The sequence below is a fragment of the Syngnathoides biaculeatus genome, chromosome 9 (assembly GCF_019802595.1).
Source record: "Syngnathoides biaculeatus isolate LvHL_M chromosome 9, ASM1980259v1, whole genome shotgun sequence".
NCBI lineage: Eukaryota > Metazoa > Chordata > Actinopteri > Syngnathiformes > Syngnathidae > Syngnathoides > Syngnathoides biaculeatus.
In genome coordinates, this window is record NC_084648.1 from 18118350 (window position 1) to 18137312 (window position 18963).

Sequence of the window (18963 nt, forward strand, 5' to 3'; positions counted from 1 at the left end):
GCATACTAGTGTCAGTGCACATTTCCTCTTTTTTTCCCTCAAAGTTTCAAAAGTGATGACATCGCCACTTTCCATCTGCTGCGTGTACAGAAATAATCACCCAGTGGCGATTTTGCAATAAGGGCAACATCTGCCACATCGGATCCGACAAAAGGCAATTATGAAAAATGCCACTTTTTGTATCGCTACACATGTTTCATAATACCTGTCGTGCTATTTCCTGCGACTTTTGGCTAATTGTGTTCCACCCGAGTTTCCCTCTCCTCTTTCTTTGCTTTGCGACGCGGTGGAGCCGCAGGACAAAAGTAGCCCGACGGAACAATTTTGGAGCTCCGAGTACGTTTCCGGTTGCTCTACTGCGATTGGCTCGGAACCAGCGCAAATCGTACGCTGCCCCTGGGCCAAAGTCAGCTGGATTCGGCTCCAGCTCACCAAGGACCTAACGTGAAATGAATTTATATTCGAAAACATTCAATCACGTTCAATCTAAAAACCAAAAAGAAGAAAACATTACAAAACAACATTTATGACAACGTTTTAAGTGACATTTCATCATTCCTAACTGTTGTGCAACTGTAAAGAGAAGTTAAACACTGAAAGAACAACATCCATTCATTTTCTTAGCCGCTTATCCTCACGAGGGTCACGGGGAGCGGTGAAGCCTATCCCAGCTGTCAACGGGCAGGAGGCGGGGTACACCCTGAACTGGTTGCCAGCCAATTGCAGGGCACATCGAGACAAACAGCCGGACTCACAATCACACCTATGCGCAATTTAGAGTGCCCAATTAATGTATCATATTTTTGGGATAAAGTTTCTTTTCAAAATGGAAGTTGTAATAAAAAATGCTTGCAATATCTCAATGTTATTACACTAGAACGCTGGTGTCAAACCCATGGTGTAATTATATTTGGCCCGCGAGCCAATTTAAAATTAATATTAGAGCTGGCCCGCCGTTATTACACACTTGTTTGGTTCCATATTAAAAGGTTCATTTGTTCAACCTTGGCCCGCGGCTTTGTTCAATTTAAAATTTTGGCCCTCTGTGAATTTGAGTTTGACACCCCTAGAACACGGTTAGCAATGCTGGAAAGCGTTGGCCTTACAGTTCTGATGGCTCGGGTTCAATGCCACCCCTTCCTGTGTGGCGTTTGCATCTTCTCCCTGTGCTTGCGTGGTTTTTTTCTCCCGCTTTCCTCTCACATCCCAAAACATGCAACATTAATTGCCCCTCGGTGTGATTGTGAGTGCCTCTATGTGCCCTGCGATTGGCTGGCAACCAGTTCAGGGTGTTCCCCGCTTCCTGCCTGTTGACAGCTGGGGTAGGCTCGAGCACTCCCGCGACCCTCGTGAGGATAAGGGGCGAAAAAAATGGATGGACGTCAAGTGCGCTTTTCAAAGTCGCCACCAGGGTGCAGTGTGATAAGGATAAGCGGGTAAGAAAATGGATGGATGAATACACAATAAATTCTGAATCCTATAAAAACTTGTTTTTCAACAATTACATTTCTTTTCAAAGCGGGAGTTGTAACAAAAAACACTATAGCAGTGCAATTTTTTTGGGGTGGCGGGCCAGATCTTGCCCCGGTGCCACAGTTTTCAACACCAGTACTATACTGTATTACAGACTGAGACTGGACACCGCGTCCATCCGCTGCCGCCTATCGCCAACCACATTGACATCTTGACATAATTCTGCATCTATAATGATAATCAAGGCCAGTTTGGATATTCCAGAAAGTGAACAGAAAGCCAGTTTGGTGATCAGTGTAGAAAAAAAAAAGAAATGGAAAAAGAAAAAGAGAGCATCCACAAGAAAAGGGACTCCATATGAGTCGCACATGGCCCCGCCGACGTCAGTTGTTGCCCCGACAGACTGAAGACATTAAAAGTTGGAGGAAGTCAAAGCGAAGGAGGGAGGAGAGAGGGGAGGGTCGAATGCGCAGACCGGGTCGACGGGGCCCCGGGAGTCGGTCGGCCGGGCCGTGAAGAGGGGAAGTTGTTCATAAAGAAGAGAGGAGAGGTGAAGGAGGGAGAGTTGAAAACCTAAAACCTAAAGGGGCTCGTTGAGGTGGAGTTATGGAGAGAGCCAGAATAGCCAGTAAGTGCAGTCCGTTTTCTGAACTCTCCGCTTGAGAGGAGCCGGCGGCCTGTTCCGTCACCCTGATTGCTTTTTTTGATTGGTCCGATCTCTTTATTGCCGACGTTTCTCGCGCTATCCCCGAATAACTCATCGGGTAAAGGGCCTGCGATGGCCCGTCGCCAGCTAACTTTTAATCCCCTCGCGGCGAGTGGCGCCGGCTGTTCTTGTGAGTATCCGAACAGCGCGAAGTCTCCACGCCTCCGTAAGAGGTTGGATTAATTGTGACGGACGCAGATTTTTTTTTTTTTTTTTAATTTTAAGAGGCAGCTTACAGTATGTCGTCTGATTTTTGACAGAGGATGATGCACGTCCCCGATCTTGGGATGCTTTGCTTGTGCCGTCGAGATTGGAACTCTGGATTGATTTAAAAGCTCGTGCATTGAGGTTCAATGCAAGGGCGGCCTCGTCTGTTGTCGAGCGCTAATCTGGATGATTATTTTGATTAAATCCGGATGTCACGCTGAGTGACGCTGCACAAATTGGGTTTTAAGTCAGCCCTGAGTAAAGCAGCTCATGTATGTCCTGGGTTCAAAACGTCCACATGGTGTCAGTGTTGTTGTAGCAGCCTCCGTCGTGATTCACATTTTGCATTATTATTATTATTGTTATTTTATATTTCTCTCCATGCGTTTCTTCTTGTATGTTTCTCTCGGGATGGGCTACTTCCTGAATTTCAGCCGGTGCGCCGCTCTTTTGCCGCTTCACTGTTTGGACCTGTTGTCATGACAACGCCCCGGCAGTCCCGGATGCGGTCACTTTCTGCAGCGTCGTAAAATATTTGTGATATTTTCAATTCCTATTGACCGTAGTAAAACATTATCATCGCAAACCGTTGAATACATGGAAATGTGGCCAATGGGACAGATAACATTAAGTACTCCTGCACAATATAATGAAATATTCAGGCTTTACTGACATTGTAGATGATGTATTAATCTCACCATATGTTTATCATTGTGGTTGGAGAGGGTGGGCTAGAATGATGCGTCTATCTCAGAGTGGAGAGGTTTTCGGTTCAAATCTCGGCTCAAGTCTTTTTTTGTTGTTGTTGAATTTAGATGTTCTGGCTTGATTGGGTTTTCTCCAGATGCTGAGACGACAATGAGTAAATATTTCACGTTTTTCAAATAGATTTTATCCCTCTCACCTCACCTTCCCACAAAAAAAAAAAAAAAAAAAACCGTTGTATAAAATACAATGGCACCTTGACAAGTACATTTTTCTAGGTACAAGATTTCTTTTTCCCCCTTTGACTTGACAGTAGTTGGCAGGTGACTCAACTATTTCGGAGCAGGTGACGGGTTTGTAGGTATATTGTAGTTCATAAAAGAGGCTTCAAGCTGTGTATTGCCACCCACACTTTCAAAATATATTTGAAGCAACCACTTAGCCTGTGATAGCTGAATGCTAAAATATGATGGGAAACACCAAAGTCACATGGGGTAGCAAATAGCATCTATGTCGTGGTATTGTTACCCTTTAAGGAATGAGTATCTGAACACAAAAGGTGCTGCAAAACATATAGACACAAACACATGCACAGGCATATATTCTTTATCGTCAATGAAGAATGACTCATATTTGCGCTGTGCGGAGAATCCCAGTCCAGTATAGTGTAGCTGTGTCTGTCATTTACAGCCCCCAGATGGACAAGGCGCGCACATCACAGTAAGCACCACAAAAACAATATTTCATACTTTTCAATTTCACTTCATTATCTCACAGTATGTTCTTATGAATTACAATATTATAGAGTAATCGTTTTCTCCATCCCAGCACCGGACCAGACTTGTAGCCTCCATCTCATGAACAGTCATGATCTCAGTGTGAAGGAAATCAAGGAAGTTCAACGTGTTCCACAGAAGAGGTGTAGAGGATATCCTTTCGAGGTGAACGCCTCACACTCGGGCCTTCGCCCTCCCGGTGCCTCATATTCATTTATTTCCTAGCTCGTTATTAAAGCAATGCAGCCCAGCCACTTGGCGGACCACGTCATTATTCCATATTTATGTTTCAGTGCATGAAATGCACTTCATGCACGAAATATCAGTTCAAATTTGTCCGAGACAGCTTTGAAGGGAATGAATTTGCACACCTGTGACACCCCAATGAGGAGAAGCGTTGGAGAAAATGGAGGGATGCTGGAAAATACATACAATGATATGTGGCAGCATTGAAGTACTGCGCACTCCTCCATGCTGATCACCGTAATTTCCGGCCTGCAGAGCGCACCTGATTATAAGCCTCACCCAGTACGTTTGTAAAGGAAATACCATTTGGTACATACATAAGCCGCACCTCTGTAAAAGCTGCAAGTGCCCACATTGAATCCCACGTTGAAACACGAGATATTTACAAAGAAAGACGGTACACAGGAAGACATTTCAAAGTTTTAATACCTTTGCTTAGCTCACGGTAGCACGAACAAGGCTGGTTAAAAAAAAAAAAAAAAAAATCATACCGGTAAAAATCACTGATACACGGTAGTGACATAGCAGCAACATGCTAGCACAGCGCTAACGCTAGCGCAGTGCTAACAGGGCCGGTTAAAAAAAAAACAACGTACCGGTAAAAGTCCCTTCTTCGGCACATATATTCCACTGGTGTCACTCTTATCTTTTTCCGCTCGAGTGCCCCCTTGCGACCGTGAGGAAAAAACGCACAAATTAGCCACATTACCACGTAAGCCGCACAGTTGAAAGCATGTGAAAAAAGTCTGATAAAATGGAAATTATGGTATGTTCATTATGTCTAATCCGCCGTTCTTCTTGTGTATGCTGTAATAACGAGCTAACTACAACAAATGAATGTGTTCAAATTTTGTTGTCATCAAACAAACGCATTCGTATAATTTATTAATCCAAATATTATTAATGTAAACAAGAACAAAGTCTAAACATGGAATATTATCATCCTCGGTAGCTCTTGAGACATTTTGTATTAAAAAAAAAAAACAAACAAACAGACATTGTAGATATTTGAAGTGTCTCCAAGTATTTTGTCCTGATATGTTCCACCATTTTCTCTTGGCGGAAGAAGAGCTTCAACACATTTGACCAAATATGGAAGTTGGCTGTGCATACATGTAAAATTTTGTGGACCATAAAGAAACCCATTACTATTTTATTATTTTAATTGATAGGATTTCATACAATAGGGATTGCACTATAATTAGTTTCTGGGAGAAGCTGCATTATTTTCCCAGCAATTAATTTCAGGTTAACATTCCTAAACCTCCCCCCCAGTTATTTAACATTTATTATTTTTGTAATTATTAAAAAAATTACAACATATTAACCGAAATATACATTAAAATGTATTTTGTTTTCATTTTTCCCATTCTCTTCAATTCAATTGTAGCCTATTCATATTTGCTTTGGAATTGTGGGAATAGTTTCGCACAAAATATTATGTTAATTATGTTGGAGCCTGTGCATGAATTTGAAAAAAAAATATTGATGATTTTTTTTTTTTTTTTTTTTTTAATACAACTGGAATCCTTTCGTCCTGACACAAAAATATTCAACATCCTGACTGTCATATTAGGCATGCGACCAAAAACCAAAATACGGGGTTTGACTAACTTTAGTACAGAACTGATGGCCGGAGCACATTGAGCAGATCATGTTGCACGTTTTAAAAATACACATCAAAGCCTACGTGTATCGTGTACTGCTGGTGTCACTTTTGAGCACAGGCAAGTGACGGTTTGGCAGATTCACCCTTCGGAAACTCGTACACAACAGCGGCACTCTCGTCAACATACGCGGATGTTGTTTTGGAAGCTTTCCTCATTCTCGCCTCGCAGCCACTCGTGTTGACGTAAATACGCAGGCCGTGCCGCGCTGAGTATTTCTCACACTGTCTTTTTTGGGTTTAATTGTGCGCTACAAAACTTTGCGGTTGCAGCTCACTTTGAGCCAACGACGCTGCTGATGGGCCACACAGGCCGACGCATCTAAGTACAGTGTGTATTTATAAACTTATATTTATATACATGTGACGATGTTGTCTACTACGTTTTCGCGAGCACGTGCCTCAACGCACAAGCTATAAATGTGCGCTGGTTGTGCAATCTAATAAAGAAGGATGCAAAATGTCAAGAATTTGAAGGCCCGGTGGTTTGGCGCTCTCTCCAGATCAGGCGTGCTTAACGCGTCGATCAATTGTGCAATTGTGCACCGCTGATGCTGTCTCTTCGCAGATATTCTGCGTTGCGCGCAAAAAAATAATAATAATCCAATGCAAATTGAAAGTATGACATACAGCTATTCAGTTTGTGGCATTTTGCAATGTGATTCAAGAAGTGAGGGATGACTGGTTGCTCATGAAAAGAAGAAGTCACTGGTTTCTTTTAGGCAGCACACAGAACTTTCTCCAACAACCCCCCCCCAACCCGCTCTTCAAGACGTACACTCATAATTACAAATGTTACAGCACTTACGCAGTCCATCAATGTATTTTCTAATGACGGCGTCCACCAGCGCTGCTTTAGTTAGCAACGCAGTCTGGGCAACGTAGAGCAAAGACGTGCTAGACGGGCTGCTTGTGTTTACTTTCGATATGAATGGAGAAAGTTGAAAAAGAAATGCTGTTGTTTTAAGGTGCAATGACTTTTGGAGTATGTGAATCATCGAAGAAAAAGTGGTTAAACTGGACAAGATTTTCTCTTTTCCGAGTGGAAAAGGTCTGGTCTGAAGCCAAAGTAGAACGTGCAGGATGAGATGGTGTGTAAATTTTAAAATTCCACCTTGGCACAGCCTGTTCCAGGACGAAAGCACAGACAATACAGTGCACAAAAGCTAGTTCTGTATTTTAAATATAGGAGGCAACATAACATTAACCTTTAAACGGTTTGGCAGCATCATCATTTCCTGGTCCCCACTGGTCGTCGGTAGCTCGCGAGAGGCTGGCTGCTTGAAAAGTAGATCATGGGGTAAAAAAAAGTCTGGGCACCCCTGCTCCAGGTAATTTGACAACTCACCGGCAACATGAACCCACAATGTTTCCCCTGGGTCACTGTTGACCTCTTAGGTGTTCCAGGCCGGACTTGGCTTCTTATTAGCGTCCACTCGAATGGCGCTCTCGGCTCAAACGGGTTTTTGCAGCCCGTTAAAGCACCAGCTGTGACTGCTGTGCGTGTTTGCCATAGAAACGCTGTTGTGATGTGTAATCAATGGTGATTAGATATCGCAGTCTGGGAGTGGACAGGACTGCATCCTGTACCGGGGCGCGGGGGTGGAGGCCCGCTGGATTTCCTTTGAGAGTTGACTTCCCTTTTATGATATGGCATATTAGTTCAGTTTTTCTATGCAATTAATACTTCTTTCCTGCCCTCGTATGACGTACAAAGCTAGTCAGCATTTTTGATTGGAACATGGAAAATGTTGTTCAAAGTTGAGAATTATATTTGGAACATTTTGCCGCAGGGTAAAAGCGCAATAACATGGATGGTTAATGTTATTGTTTAGTGTAGTGGTTCTCAAAATTTAGCGCAACCATAACGACCAACAGTCACTGAAGGTGTAGTGGTACACACGCCTGCCTTTGGTGCGGGCACCGTGGGATCGATTCCCGCTCAGTGATGGTGTCGATATCTGCCATGTGACCAGTTCAGGGTGTAGTCCGCCCGAATCTAGCTGGGATAGCCTCCAGCTTTTCCACAACCCTTGTGAGCATAAGTGGCTTGGATAATGATATGACATGACATAATGATCATCATAACCATTTTAAGATAGTAATGTAGTAGACCTATGTGTTCATCATAAACGAGGCACAGCTCTTATTTCTAAAAAAAAAAAAAAAAAGTTCAAGTATTTTTAATCATATTTTAAGCCATTGTAAGATTATGCACAGTTTGAACATTAAAGATGCACTTAGAGGGAAATGTTTTTAAAAAGTATTTCAAGATTGATTTAATTGAAAATAATTTTTTACAAAAGTTAAATTAATTTTTTTTTTATTTTTTTTTTTTAAAAGCAATAACTTCTGAAAGATTAAACTTAAACATATATTTAAAATACACGTAAACTCTACTGGGCCAGTGATTCCCCCGCGTACTGGTTTCGCACATACGAGGCGTGTCAGACAAGTTCGACGACCGGTGCTTCGAACCCAAACTCCAAAGTGTGCGAAGAGGAGCCGCAGAGAACGGGAAGACTGGTGGCTACGTCGCCACGACGACACCCTGAGCATCAGACAGTTCCCGGCCGAGAAAGAGTTCAATGTGCTGGAGCTGCCTCGCCACTCGCCCGGCCTGGCTCTGTGATTGGTTGATTGATTGATTGATTGATTGATTGATTGATTCACTTCAAAAGGGAATCAGAATCAGCTTTAATGTAGAGTAGTTTAGATTATTCTTTTTTTAATTATGAGGCAAAAACGTCATTTCAGGTTTCAAAAGCAGGCCAAAAAGTGGAAGTTTTTGAAACTATCACTTTGGCGTCAAGAAAATTCATCTTTGAAAATATAATATGCACTCCGATGATGATATCAAAGTTGTCATTTGCTTTTAAGGCTTCTCCTGTGAATTTTTCCATGACTTCCCCGATTCCAGCCCGCATCCCAAATTCATCGTGGAAAGCGGCTCGTAGATAAGACCGAAGCAACGGTGGCGAGGTGCTACCAGCCTACCCGTGCATCTTCCACCCGAAAAAGCGGAAGTGCGCTGGTCCAAGCGGACCTGCTGCGATGCGCCTCTCGAGCCCAACATTTCCGTCTCTCCTGATAATCACGCGCTCCCAGAAGGTGGATTCGGTGCCGGAATGCCACTGATTGCCCGGAGGCGCCGTCCTGCTTTGCTAATGTCAACTTTCACCAGGAAGTCAACTCTGCTTTTTCTGCGACACACAACAACTAAACGTGGTGACGGCTGAAGTGAGCGCACTTTAATTTACGTGCCAGCTGGCTTGTTGGGACCACTTTGCCCAAAATGACACTTACGTGAACCGTACATTACAGTACTTAAAGGACTTTGCGATGCTGGCTGATTGTAGGGTTTATAAGGCTGAATTTACACCGTTGTGCGTTACTCGAGTATATATATATTACATTACGCTCGGGTCTTTAGAGTAGGCGCAGGCCGGGTGGGTTCAGTTTCCACTCAGCGATGACCTGAATGTCAGCTTGAACGTTTGTCACTGGTGTGTCCCGCGTTTGACCGGCAACCAGTCCAGGATGTGGTCTACCTTTTTATCCAAAGTCAGCTGGGAAAGAAAAATATGGTTGAACTCTGCTTGTGAAGTCCTGTTAGTTCTCCTCCTTCAAACCAAATCATGTGGCAGTCCAGGATAATTGAGAATGTTTTGTAACATTACAATTTTTCAAGTATCTTAGACTCCTCCGCTGCTTGAATGTTAGCATACAACGCGAAACTCTATAGGATCAAGGTGGTGGTGCCGTTACCCTCAAAACGACGGATATCTGAACACAAAGTGGGCTGCAACACATGTAGACAATCACAGGCATATAATGGGTATCCTCCGATATTATTGTTGTACTGAAAAGCTTCAAGCACAATTGAAGGAGAAAGTGTGGCAAATTTTCATGTCATTACAGTCTTCTCTTTCTTTCGGCTTGTCCCATTAGGGGTCGCCACAGCGTGTCACCTTTTTCCATCTAAGCCTATTAGTATGTTTTTATGAAATTTGACAGAGCTTTTTGTCAGCTGGTAAAGCGTTGGCCTCACAGTTCTTAGCTCCTGGGCTCAATCCCGGACCCACTTGTGTGGAGTTTGCATGTTCTCCCTGTGGGATTTCTCCAGGCACTCCGGTTTCCTCCCACATCCCAAAAAACACGCAACAATAATTGGACACTCTAAATTGCCGTAAGTGTGATTGTGAGTGTGTCGATGTGCCCTGCGATTGGCTGGCGACCAGTTCAGGGTGTACCCTCCTCCTGCCCGATGACAGCCGGGATAGGCTCCAGCACTCCCCGCGACCCTTGTGAGGATAAGCAGCTATGAAAATGGATGGTTGGATGGGCAGTGCTATTTTTTTCCTCTTGAAAAACACAATGTTCCAAGTGTTGTAATTTGGATTAATGGCACTTCCATTCATTTCATATCGGAAATGCGCCACTTGAAATGTACATGTAAATAGACAATTTAAAAAAATGGATATTGACGTGACCGCATCATCAAACCTAAGACGAGAGACACGCGTACAAACATGCACAGACACACACACACAGTCGAGGGGAGTGTGTCTTCGGCTCCAGGCAAGGGAGGAGGAGGAGGCGGAGGAGGAGGAGGCGGCATGCACGTTCATTCCCCAAAGTTGATACATAGTTTTGATGCACAATTTTCTGGCGAGTCCCACAAAGTTCAGCAGAGTCGTGCACGCGCGCGACACGTGTTGCCACTATTCGGACCGCCGTCGGAAAGATGTCGGATTCGGGGGTCAATCCCCACTTGGAGGGAATTATTTTGGATTTTGAAGGTTTGTGTTCTTTCATAATTAAGTCGTTATGTGGGAATAATTTGCATGTACCTGTGTGAGTGTGTGATTTATGTTTGACATATATACTATATTGTTTTGAATTTGTCTCAATCCCATCATCGCACTGAAGTACCGAAATGCCTTCAGCTGTCATAACCCGACAAAGAAATTTGCTTATGAATGTGCGGAATACACCTTCAAAGACCTCTTTGAGTTTCTGCGAACATTACATCCAACATTTTTGAGTATTTTATGTCATGTCATTATCCGCGCCGCTTATCCTCACAAGGGTGGGCTAGCTCCGGGCTGGTCGGCAGTCAGTCGCAGGGCAGATATCGACAGGATCGCTGGGCGGGAATCGATCCCACGCTGCCCGCACCAAAGGCAGGCGTGTGTACCACTACACCATCAGTTAATTGACCCTAAAAATTACATTTTGACTTTTCTAGATAGCTTCTGTTGAGCTTAATCCCGAGCATACCTTCTGAGTTTAGCATGTAGTGTTAGCATATTTTGCTAGCACTGTCCTAGTAGAGCTTGATTTCCAGAGGTGGAAAAACTTTATTGACTACAATCTTGTACATAGAGTGGAACGTCTAAAGTTGAATTCCCAAATTTCTTCGTTTTGGAATTTATAACTAAGACAAGCTTGGAAAAACGTGCTTCTCAAGTTGCACAAACATTTGGGGTTCGAGCGACCCAGCCTGAATGACGTCAAGAAGCGAACCACATTACGTAAAAACCACACTATACCCAAAAAAATGCAATTCATCTTAATTTTGCTGCATTCTATAACTGTTTAAATGTGACGTGAAAAATTGCCAAAGCAGTCAATAAATGTTTAATGATGTTGGAGGTTTGACCCTGGAATTTCTTTCCCATGGGAACTTTGTTTCAGAATCAAGCCGTGTCCCAGAATGGATTGCTCATAGATGGTTCCGCTGAGCTCAAAGAGCTTCATATTGATATTGATCATTAATCATTGACAAAAATGGAATAGCTTGTACTGTATATAACGTAAACATTGACTCGATTTGTTATTTCGCTGACATGGCAAACAATTTCATGTCGGTCTGTTCCAGTTCGTTTCTGCTGCGGCTTTGGCGGGGGGAAAAAATCAGGTGTCAGGTTCCATGCTGGAAGTTAATCATTTCTAATGTTATTATTTTTACCTTGAGCAGGATCATAACCGTACAGCGCGCATTTCGCCAGCGAGCTCCTTACACGCGCTGCTCTTTCGGGCGTGGTTAGCTTACCTTTAGCGAATCACCAGTTTTGCCGCCGTCAACACTGCGACAGTTTACAACGGGACCCAATTTGGCCACGTACTTTAATATAGTTATTATGTGTGAGGACGCAAACGTAAGCGGAAATAAGACTGCACGTACACTGTCATGGCTCATCTGTCCATGATAGAGAAGAAAGAGGACCTGAACGGGAAGTTTATTTATGTATTTATTTCAAACGACGTGTGCTTTTACAGTCACAACATTTTGTCTCCTTTGTTTGTTGAACGGACAGTTCCCTCCTGTCATTGTTGTCATTTTCGTTCTCCCTTTTCTACCTTTTTCCTTTTCCTCCTCCGGCCGGCCCCGCTGGCTTCCTCCAGCTGGTCTTCGAGCGTCGCCGTCACTCGTTCGTCTCTGCATCAACAGATGAACTCACTTTGCGGCTTTGTTATCTTGACCGTTTGTCACCCGGAAGGTGCCACGCTTAAAAACAAACAATATTGGACTACAAGGGCTGGGGGGGGGGGGGGAAAGACATTACATCTTGGACAACTAGATTAAATGTTAGGTAAAAATCTATAGAATAAACTGTTCCAGTTCTCCAAATACTGAGCTGTCGTGTCAAATTTTGATCATTTGTCAGCCAATATATTAAAAATGAAGAATTTCACTTTCCTTTGAAAGACATGTAATCCTTTCAACTGCCAAAAAAAAGAATCCTCAATTCATTCTTTGCTATGACAGAAAAGACTTAATAACATTGTGAAATGTAAGTAAATAATACTATTTTTGCAAATACCGTAATTTCTGGACTATAAGACGCGCCTGATTATAAGCCTCACCAAGTACATTTTTAAAGGAAAAAACATTTTGTACATACATAAGCCGCACCTGTCTATAAGCCGCACGTGCCCGCATTGAAAGACGAGATATTTACAAAGAAAGATTGTGCACAGAAAGAGTTTGCAAAGTTTCAATGATATACCTTGTCACGAGCAAAGCTGGCTCAAGTGATATTTTCTGACTTGTGGTGGGAGAGCCGAAATTTCTAATGTGTGCGTTGGGTGAGTCGTGGACGGTTGAGCATCTAAAGGCTTAGACGAGTGTACAGCTACACTTTTCGAGTTGAAGCACTCTACGTCTTTATAATCAAATAACTCGAATGGTCTTGTAGTATGGTTGACTTGTGTCTCCTTCGTAATGTTTATTGAGCCAACGCTTCACAATGGATTATACCTTCTTCTTCTTTCGGCTTGCCCCAATTTGGGGCCGCCACAGCGTGTCATCTTTTTCCATCTTAGCCTATCTCCTGCATCTTCCTCTCTAACCCCAACTGCCATCATGTCCTCCCTCACAACATCCATCAACCTTTTCCTTGGTCTTCGTCTCGCTCTCTTCCCTGGTCGCTCCATCCTTACCCTCCTCCTACCACTTTCCTCACTCTCTCGCCTCTGAACATGTCCAAACCGTCTAAGTCTGCTTTCTCGAACCTCATCTTCAAAACATCCAACTTTGGCTGTCCTTCTAACGAGCTCATTTCAAATCCTATCCAACCTGTTCACACCAAGCGAGAACCTCAACATCTTCATTTCTACTTCCTGTTGTCTCTAATCCGTCCATCACGGCCGGCCTCACCACTGTTTGCTAAACTTTGTCCTTCATCCTAGCAGATACTCTTCTGTCACATAGAACACCAGACACCTTCCGCCAACTGTTCCACCCCTCTTGGTCCTTACCACACTCACCATTGCTCTGTATTGTCGGCCCCAAGTATTTGAAGTCGTCCACCTTCGCCATCTCATCTCCACTCTTCCTCCTCCACCCCGCTCATTCACGCACATATATAATCTGTTTGACTTCGGTTAATAGCGCAGCCCTGAAGTTTTATATGAATGGCACTTTCACATTGCACCTACCAATCATGGTGAGGTTCTGGCTCTCGGGGGTGTGACAGCGACCAGGCTTGATGCGAGCAGAGAAACATTTTTCATTGTAAAATTACAGCGGTGTAGTCAAATTTCTCGTTTAAATTGCGTGCATGTGCGCCGATCGGGACCACTCGGTTGTACGCATACTGAAGACTGTTGTACTTAACGTCTATTTTGTTTTTTAATCTTGCAACTACTAGAAGATTCTAACAAGGCTTCACCTGTCCAAGGTCGTTGCTGGAGCCAGGCATCATTTCACAGATGGCTAGACTACCTTGTTACCATGCGTGTGTGTGTGTGTGTATATATATATATATATATATATATATATATATATATATATATAAATAATAATAATCATAATCCACCAGTGAGGATATCACCCCGTAGTGATTCAAACTTTCCGGTGAAACATCTGCTACCACAACACAACCACAAACATCGTAAGGACTTGACCTGATCTGCACGCAACTTACCGCACTTGGTCCAGGACATGCCAAGAATTCCTTTCTGGGTGTTTTTTTGTGTGGCTTTTCATCGTTAGTTCTCTTCAAAATCATCGGAGTGTAGTTTGCACGGGAATGTGAATTTGATGGTATCACGTCTGACAAAGGGCAACGCGTGCCTTCGACGGGCTGCCCTTGGCTTTGTTTGTTTTTGGTGGTTTTCATCACACGGACGATTCGTCTGCCCGCTCTTTTGTGCGTCAACCCACTGTATACAAGTAATTAGGGAGAGTGAGAATTTCACGAGGGATTATGACGATACGGTCGATCCGGACCAAACTTTCCAACTTCTACATTGTTCCTTTGTTGTGATTTTTCCCGGGCCAAATAATAATTTTTGAGGGCTTTCCAATACTCCCAAAACATTCTTCCTGGTCAAAATGAGCTCAGCAGTGCTTAAATTTCGCTTTGGGTCAAATTTGGCAGGCATGACTTTCATTGTAAGTGAACCCAACATCCCTTTTCTGTAGTGCTTATCCCCACAAGGATATTGGGTGAGGTGCACCAGATGATTGCCATATAAGGGAGGTGCGAAGGCCCTTTCATTGATTCTTACATGTGCAACAGAACAGCGATTCCTCTCTCACATGCATATATTTCCGCTGCCGAGAACAAAGAATGAGGTAAGAGTTATGGAGTGCAAGCAAATACCGCTGAAAGGTTACACTGAGTACAATCAAACGGCAACTTCAAAATTCAGAAGGAAATACAGTCGAACTGTGACGCAACAAAGAATGCTGAAAGAAGGCAGTAAAACACGGGAGTTTCTCTGTAAAATCGCAGTTGTTAGCTCCGCGACGTGGCACATGTATGTATTAATTTTTGAACAACAAACCACGTAGCGCTATTGCTAAGTAAGAAGCACAACAGCCTGGCTGCTGTAGCTATTATGTGTATTATAATAATACGACAAGAGGAGATGAGTGCATAGAAAGGAGGGAGAGGAGATGTTTTCGAAGTTGCTGAGTACAGTAGCGCGATTGGCCGCTCGTGTATTTGGGTGGCAGAGGCTCTCCATGCTTTGCTTTTTCACAGCGTCTACATGAGAAATTATAAATAGTTATGTATTACTGTACGACAATATACTGTAAACTGTATATACTGTTTGATTCACCCTGATAACGTTTGGCAGATGATTTGTGACAGAAGGTGGCTTTTTCGATACGTGACATCTGTTGAGAGGCTGTTCAGCGGCCGTCGCCTTCCTTCCTGTTTCTTGCAGTCCGTACTGTTGGTCTGTGATGGTTTTACGATTTACTCGCCTGACTTTCGCAGCGCCACAATTCTTGGGTTGCAATCACGTGATAATAGCCGCCATTTCTACCGAAAAGCTAGGCATCACCATGGCAACGTCCACAGACCCATGTGTAAGCGGCGAGCGGCGGATGTTGTCTGGCTACTTTAATACACTCGATGAAGTTAGATATGTACAGAAGATCAAACTCTGTGAAAATATCCATCCATATACTCTCCACAACGACATACTTTCAAAAGGACCTTAAAGACTTTCCTGAAGTAGAATATCCGGACACTAGAAATACGTATGCTTCCCGCAGACAAAATGATCAGAACAGACTTTCAAATGACCATTTGCCTTGTGTACTCGCACTGTGTCGTATATTTGCAAGCCACTTTTGTGCCGTTTTAACTCCATTGAGTCTTCTCCTTCACCCAATCTAATCTTTGGAACACAGAAAAATTGCGTCCCAATGTCTCTGTTTCCGCGATTTCCACATCCGTAGACGCAACAAAAAACTGGCATGATGACTGCTTGTCAGCAACAACAGCGGTCAAGTACGCGGATGAACAAGCGTGACGTCACGTGCAACCCAGCCGCTGGTTTGACGTCATTCCCACTCAGTGACCGTCTGAATGGTTGCCTCTCTCTCCGTGATTGACTGGCAGCCGTTCAAGTTTGCGATGTCAGCCAGGTTCGGCTCTGGCTCCTCACGACTGAGATGTCACCGCACGCTCGTGTTCACGGGTCAGGACGTCCTAAAGAGGACACGATGACGCCGATGATGAAGAGGCGGCCTCCTCTAGCACCTGGGGCCGATTACGACAAATAACCGCGACGTATATGAAAGCACAGCTGCGTCCATCTTTCTTTTCGCAGTTCCAGTAAACCGTGGCTAAGCTGTCTATGCTGCGTTATTCTCCCTCACGAGACACAATGGAGCGGTGATAGGTAGTCAAACGCCGCGTCATTAATGAGCTTCCTCCGAGGACCGGACCGTTCCATTCCAACTCATAGTCTGGGAATGCCGTTTCACTGGGAACAATGCTCTTTCATCTGATCTGTCATTCCCACTCTTGTGTACTGTACCCGTAATATTCATGCTCGCGTGATTGGAAACCTATTTCCATGTTTATTTAGTTGACCACATCGAAAAACCCTCGTGGGGGAAACATACCGCCGGCGATGAACGATTGCCTCGGAGATGCTCTGCGTGCTCCCCCCCCCCTCCCTCCCCCATTTCCTTATATTCCCAAACATGAAAGGGTGCACGGCTTCCAGTCCACATCTTCTCTTAAATCATGTGCACTTCACTGCACACTCTCTAAATACAAAGTCCAGCACTCAAGTCTCGAGCCCGAGGCCGTGTAATCACAAAGTAACCGAGAACGCAACTACTCATCGGGACGGGTCACTCAGTTCAGTTGGTTTTCCGTGGCAAATCATGTGAAAATACATCTTAATACGGCTCCTGTTATCAGAGCAACTCCTGTAGATGAATTTTAAAAAAATAATACTGTCGCAATTTTTGTTAGGCTTTCAAATGATCTTAAATTGTTGCCATTAAAGTGCCTGGAAGCTTCCCGCTGCTTGTATAATCTGCAGCCTAATGTTGGCAGACAAACACATACTTTGGCTGGATTCAAACGGAGCCGCAACCTTGGACGGGATTACATTTCAACATTCGGAAAATGCAAGGAAAACCGGGGTGAGAAGGACACGGCGGGCGAGGGGAATTAGCACAGTTCTCTAGAATAAATATCCACTTGGAGGCGTTAAAAGCTGTCTTACGGCGCATTGCTAACACATAAATGTTTTGTGTGAATATGAACTCTACTCAACTTAAAAGGAAAACGATTAAATAACCGTGAGTTGTTTTACACCAGTGTAGGATTGCTTTAAAAAAATGTCTTTCTCGTGTATCATACAAAATAGTTATTTCAAGATAAAGTATTGTAACACCAAATTTCGTCTTTTATTTACAATATGACTGGGCGACATACAATATTGGAGGGTGTTGTAATGGCAGTACTAGTTTGATGTAATTTCTCGAGATGTGTAACGATTGCACAGGTTTTGTAGCCTCCTTAGTATTTTACTTTGTTGAAAACATAATGTTGTATGACCTAAATACCATCCCTTGGTATTTGTGGAATTCATTTGTTTACATTCAGGTGTAGGCGACTAATGTGTTAGAATGTATGATAAGTATTAGCATTTATGCTAATGTGGTGGTCGGTAACTATTGATTTCTTATCATGAAAATGTACATGTTACAGTAGTGAATCGGGGACATTATTCAAACACAGTGATTCCCAAACAGTGTGCCGTGGTGCATTAGTGTGTTTTGAGCGCTCTTCAGGTGTGCCGTGGGAAGTTATCCAATTTTATGTAATTGATAAAAAAAAAAAGAAACATTTATTCCAAGAAAAAAATTATCTTTATTCATCTATTTATGCCAGTGAGGCACAATGACAGAAATCCTCTTCTATTTGACGGCAGGAAGTACACACAGTAATTAATCGATCCGTTTTTGGTGACATTTACTTTTGTTGGTGTGCTGTGGGGTTTTTTAATTGTAAAATATGTGCCTCGGCTCTATAAAGGTTGTAAATCACTGTTCTAACAGACTGAAACACAAGATTCCGTGTCACAGTGAAATGGTTTCTTTTTCACTCATATTGAGGAGACGCGTGTGCTAGCGTTTTAGCACTAGCGTCGATGCTGTAAGTGGTTTTAGTTAGTACGTGCAATGGCCTTACAATCCTTGCTATGGGATCAGTCGGCGTTTATTATTATCATTATTATTATCATTATCTTTTTCTTCTTCTTTTCCTTTCGGCTTGTCCCTTTAGGGGTTGCCACAACGTCTCATCTTTTTCCATCTTAGCCTATCTCGTGCATCTTCCTTTTTAACACCCACTGTCCTCATGTCCTCCCTCACAACATCCATCAACCTTTTCTTTGGTCTTCCTCTCCCTCTTTTGCCTAATTGCATCAAATGTCCACCAAGTTCGAATGAGGCGTTTATTTTATTTATTTATTTTTTTTTTTTTAAATGTTTCACAATTTGTTATATCGTTTTGCACTTCCAGGCCACCGTAGAGGCGTCTCAAAACAATAAATTAGATTAGCGGGTAACGTCGCGCAGAGGGCACAGCGCAAGGCGTACGTTCCTTTCCATTTTGGGTGTACTCGCTTAAAATGCATCACAAAACACGAGTGCTTCTCATTTCATAGGACAGCGCGCTCGCACGCACAAAAGCGCCGCGGGGCGCAAAGTGATCAAATCATCACCATTTTGGATGGGGGCTGTTTTTAAGGGAAACGACTTAAGAAGCTTGTGTGTCATTATGTTACCAGCTCCTGGGCACTGGCGTGGCACATCATTCATTCTCAGCGAGTGCACTCGACCCAAGGGGAGAGCGCCATCATCCCTCACTATCATCATCTTCGTACGGCGCGTCTATTCGCTCCTGTCA

At 43.4% G+C, this 18963-nt stretch overlaps 1 protein-coding gene across 3 annotated transcripts in view; it reads left to right on the forward strand.

The window, feature by feature from the left end:
• Positions 1–18963, forward strand: part of septin9b (septin 9b) — an 86940-nt gene that overhangs the window by 19943 nt on the left and 48034 nt on the right. Inside the window, exon 1 of one of the 3 annotated variants that reach the window (XM_061828760.1) lies at positions 1963–2101. The exons of 1 other annotated variant lie outside the window; for it this stretch is intronic. In XM_061828760.1, coding sequence (XP_061684744.1) covers positions 2080–2101 — 22 coding nt within the window. In that variant the 5' untranslated portion in view covers positions 1963–2079. Of the gene's footprint in view, positions 1–1962; positions 2102–10398; positions 10582–18963 lie in introns of those variants that run through there. One more of the 3 variants, XM_061828758.1, reaches the window with a different exon arrangement.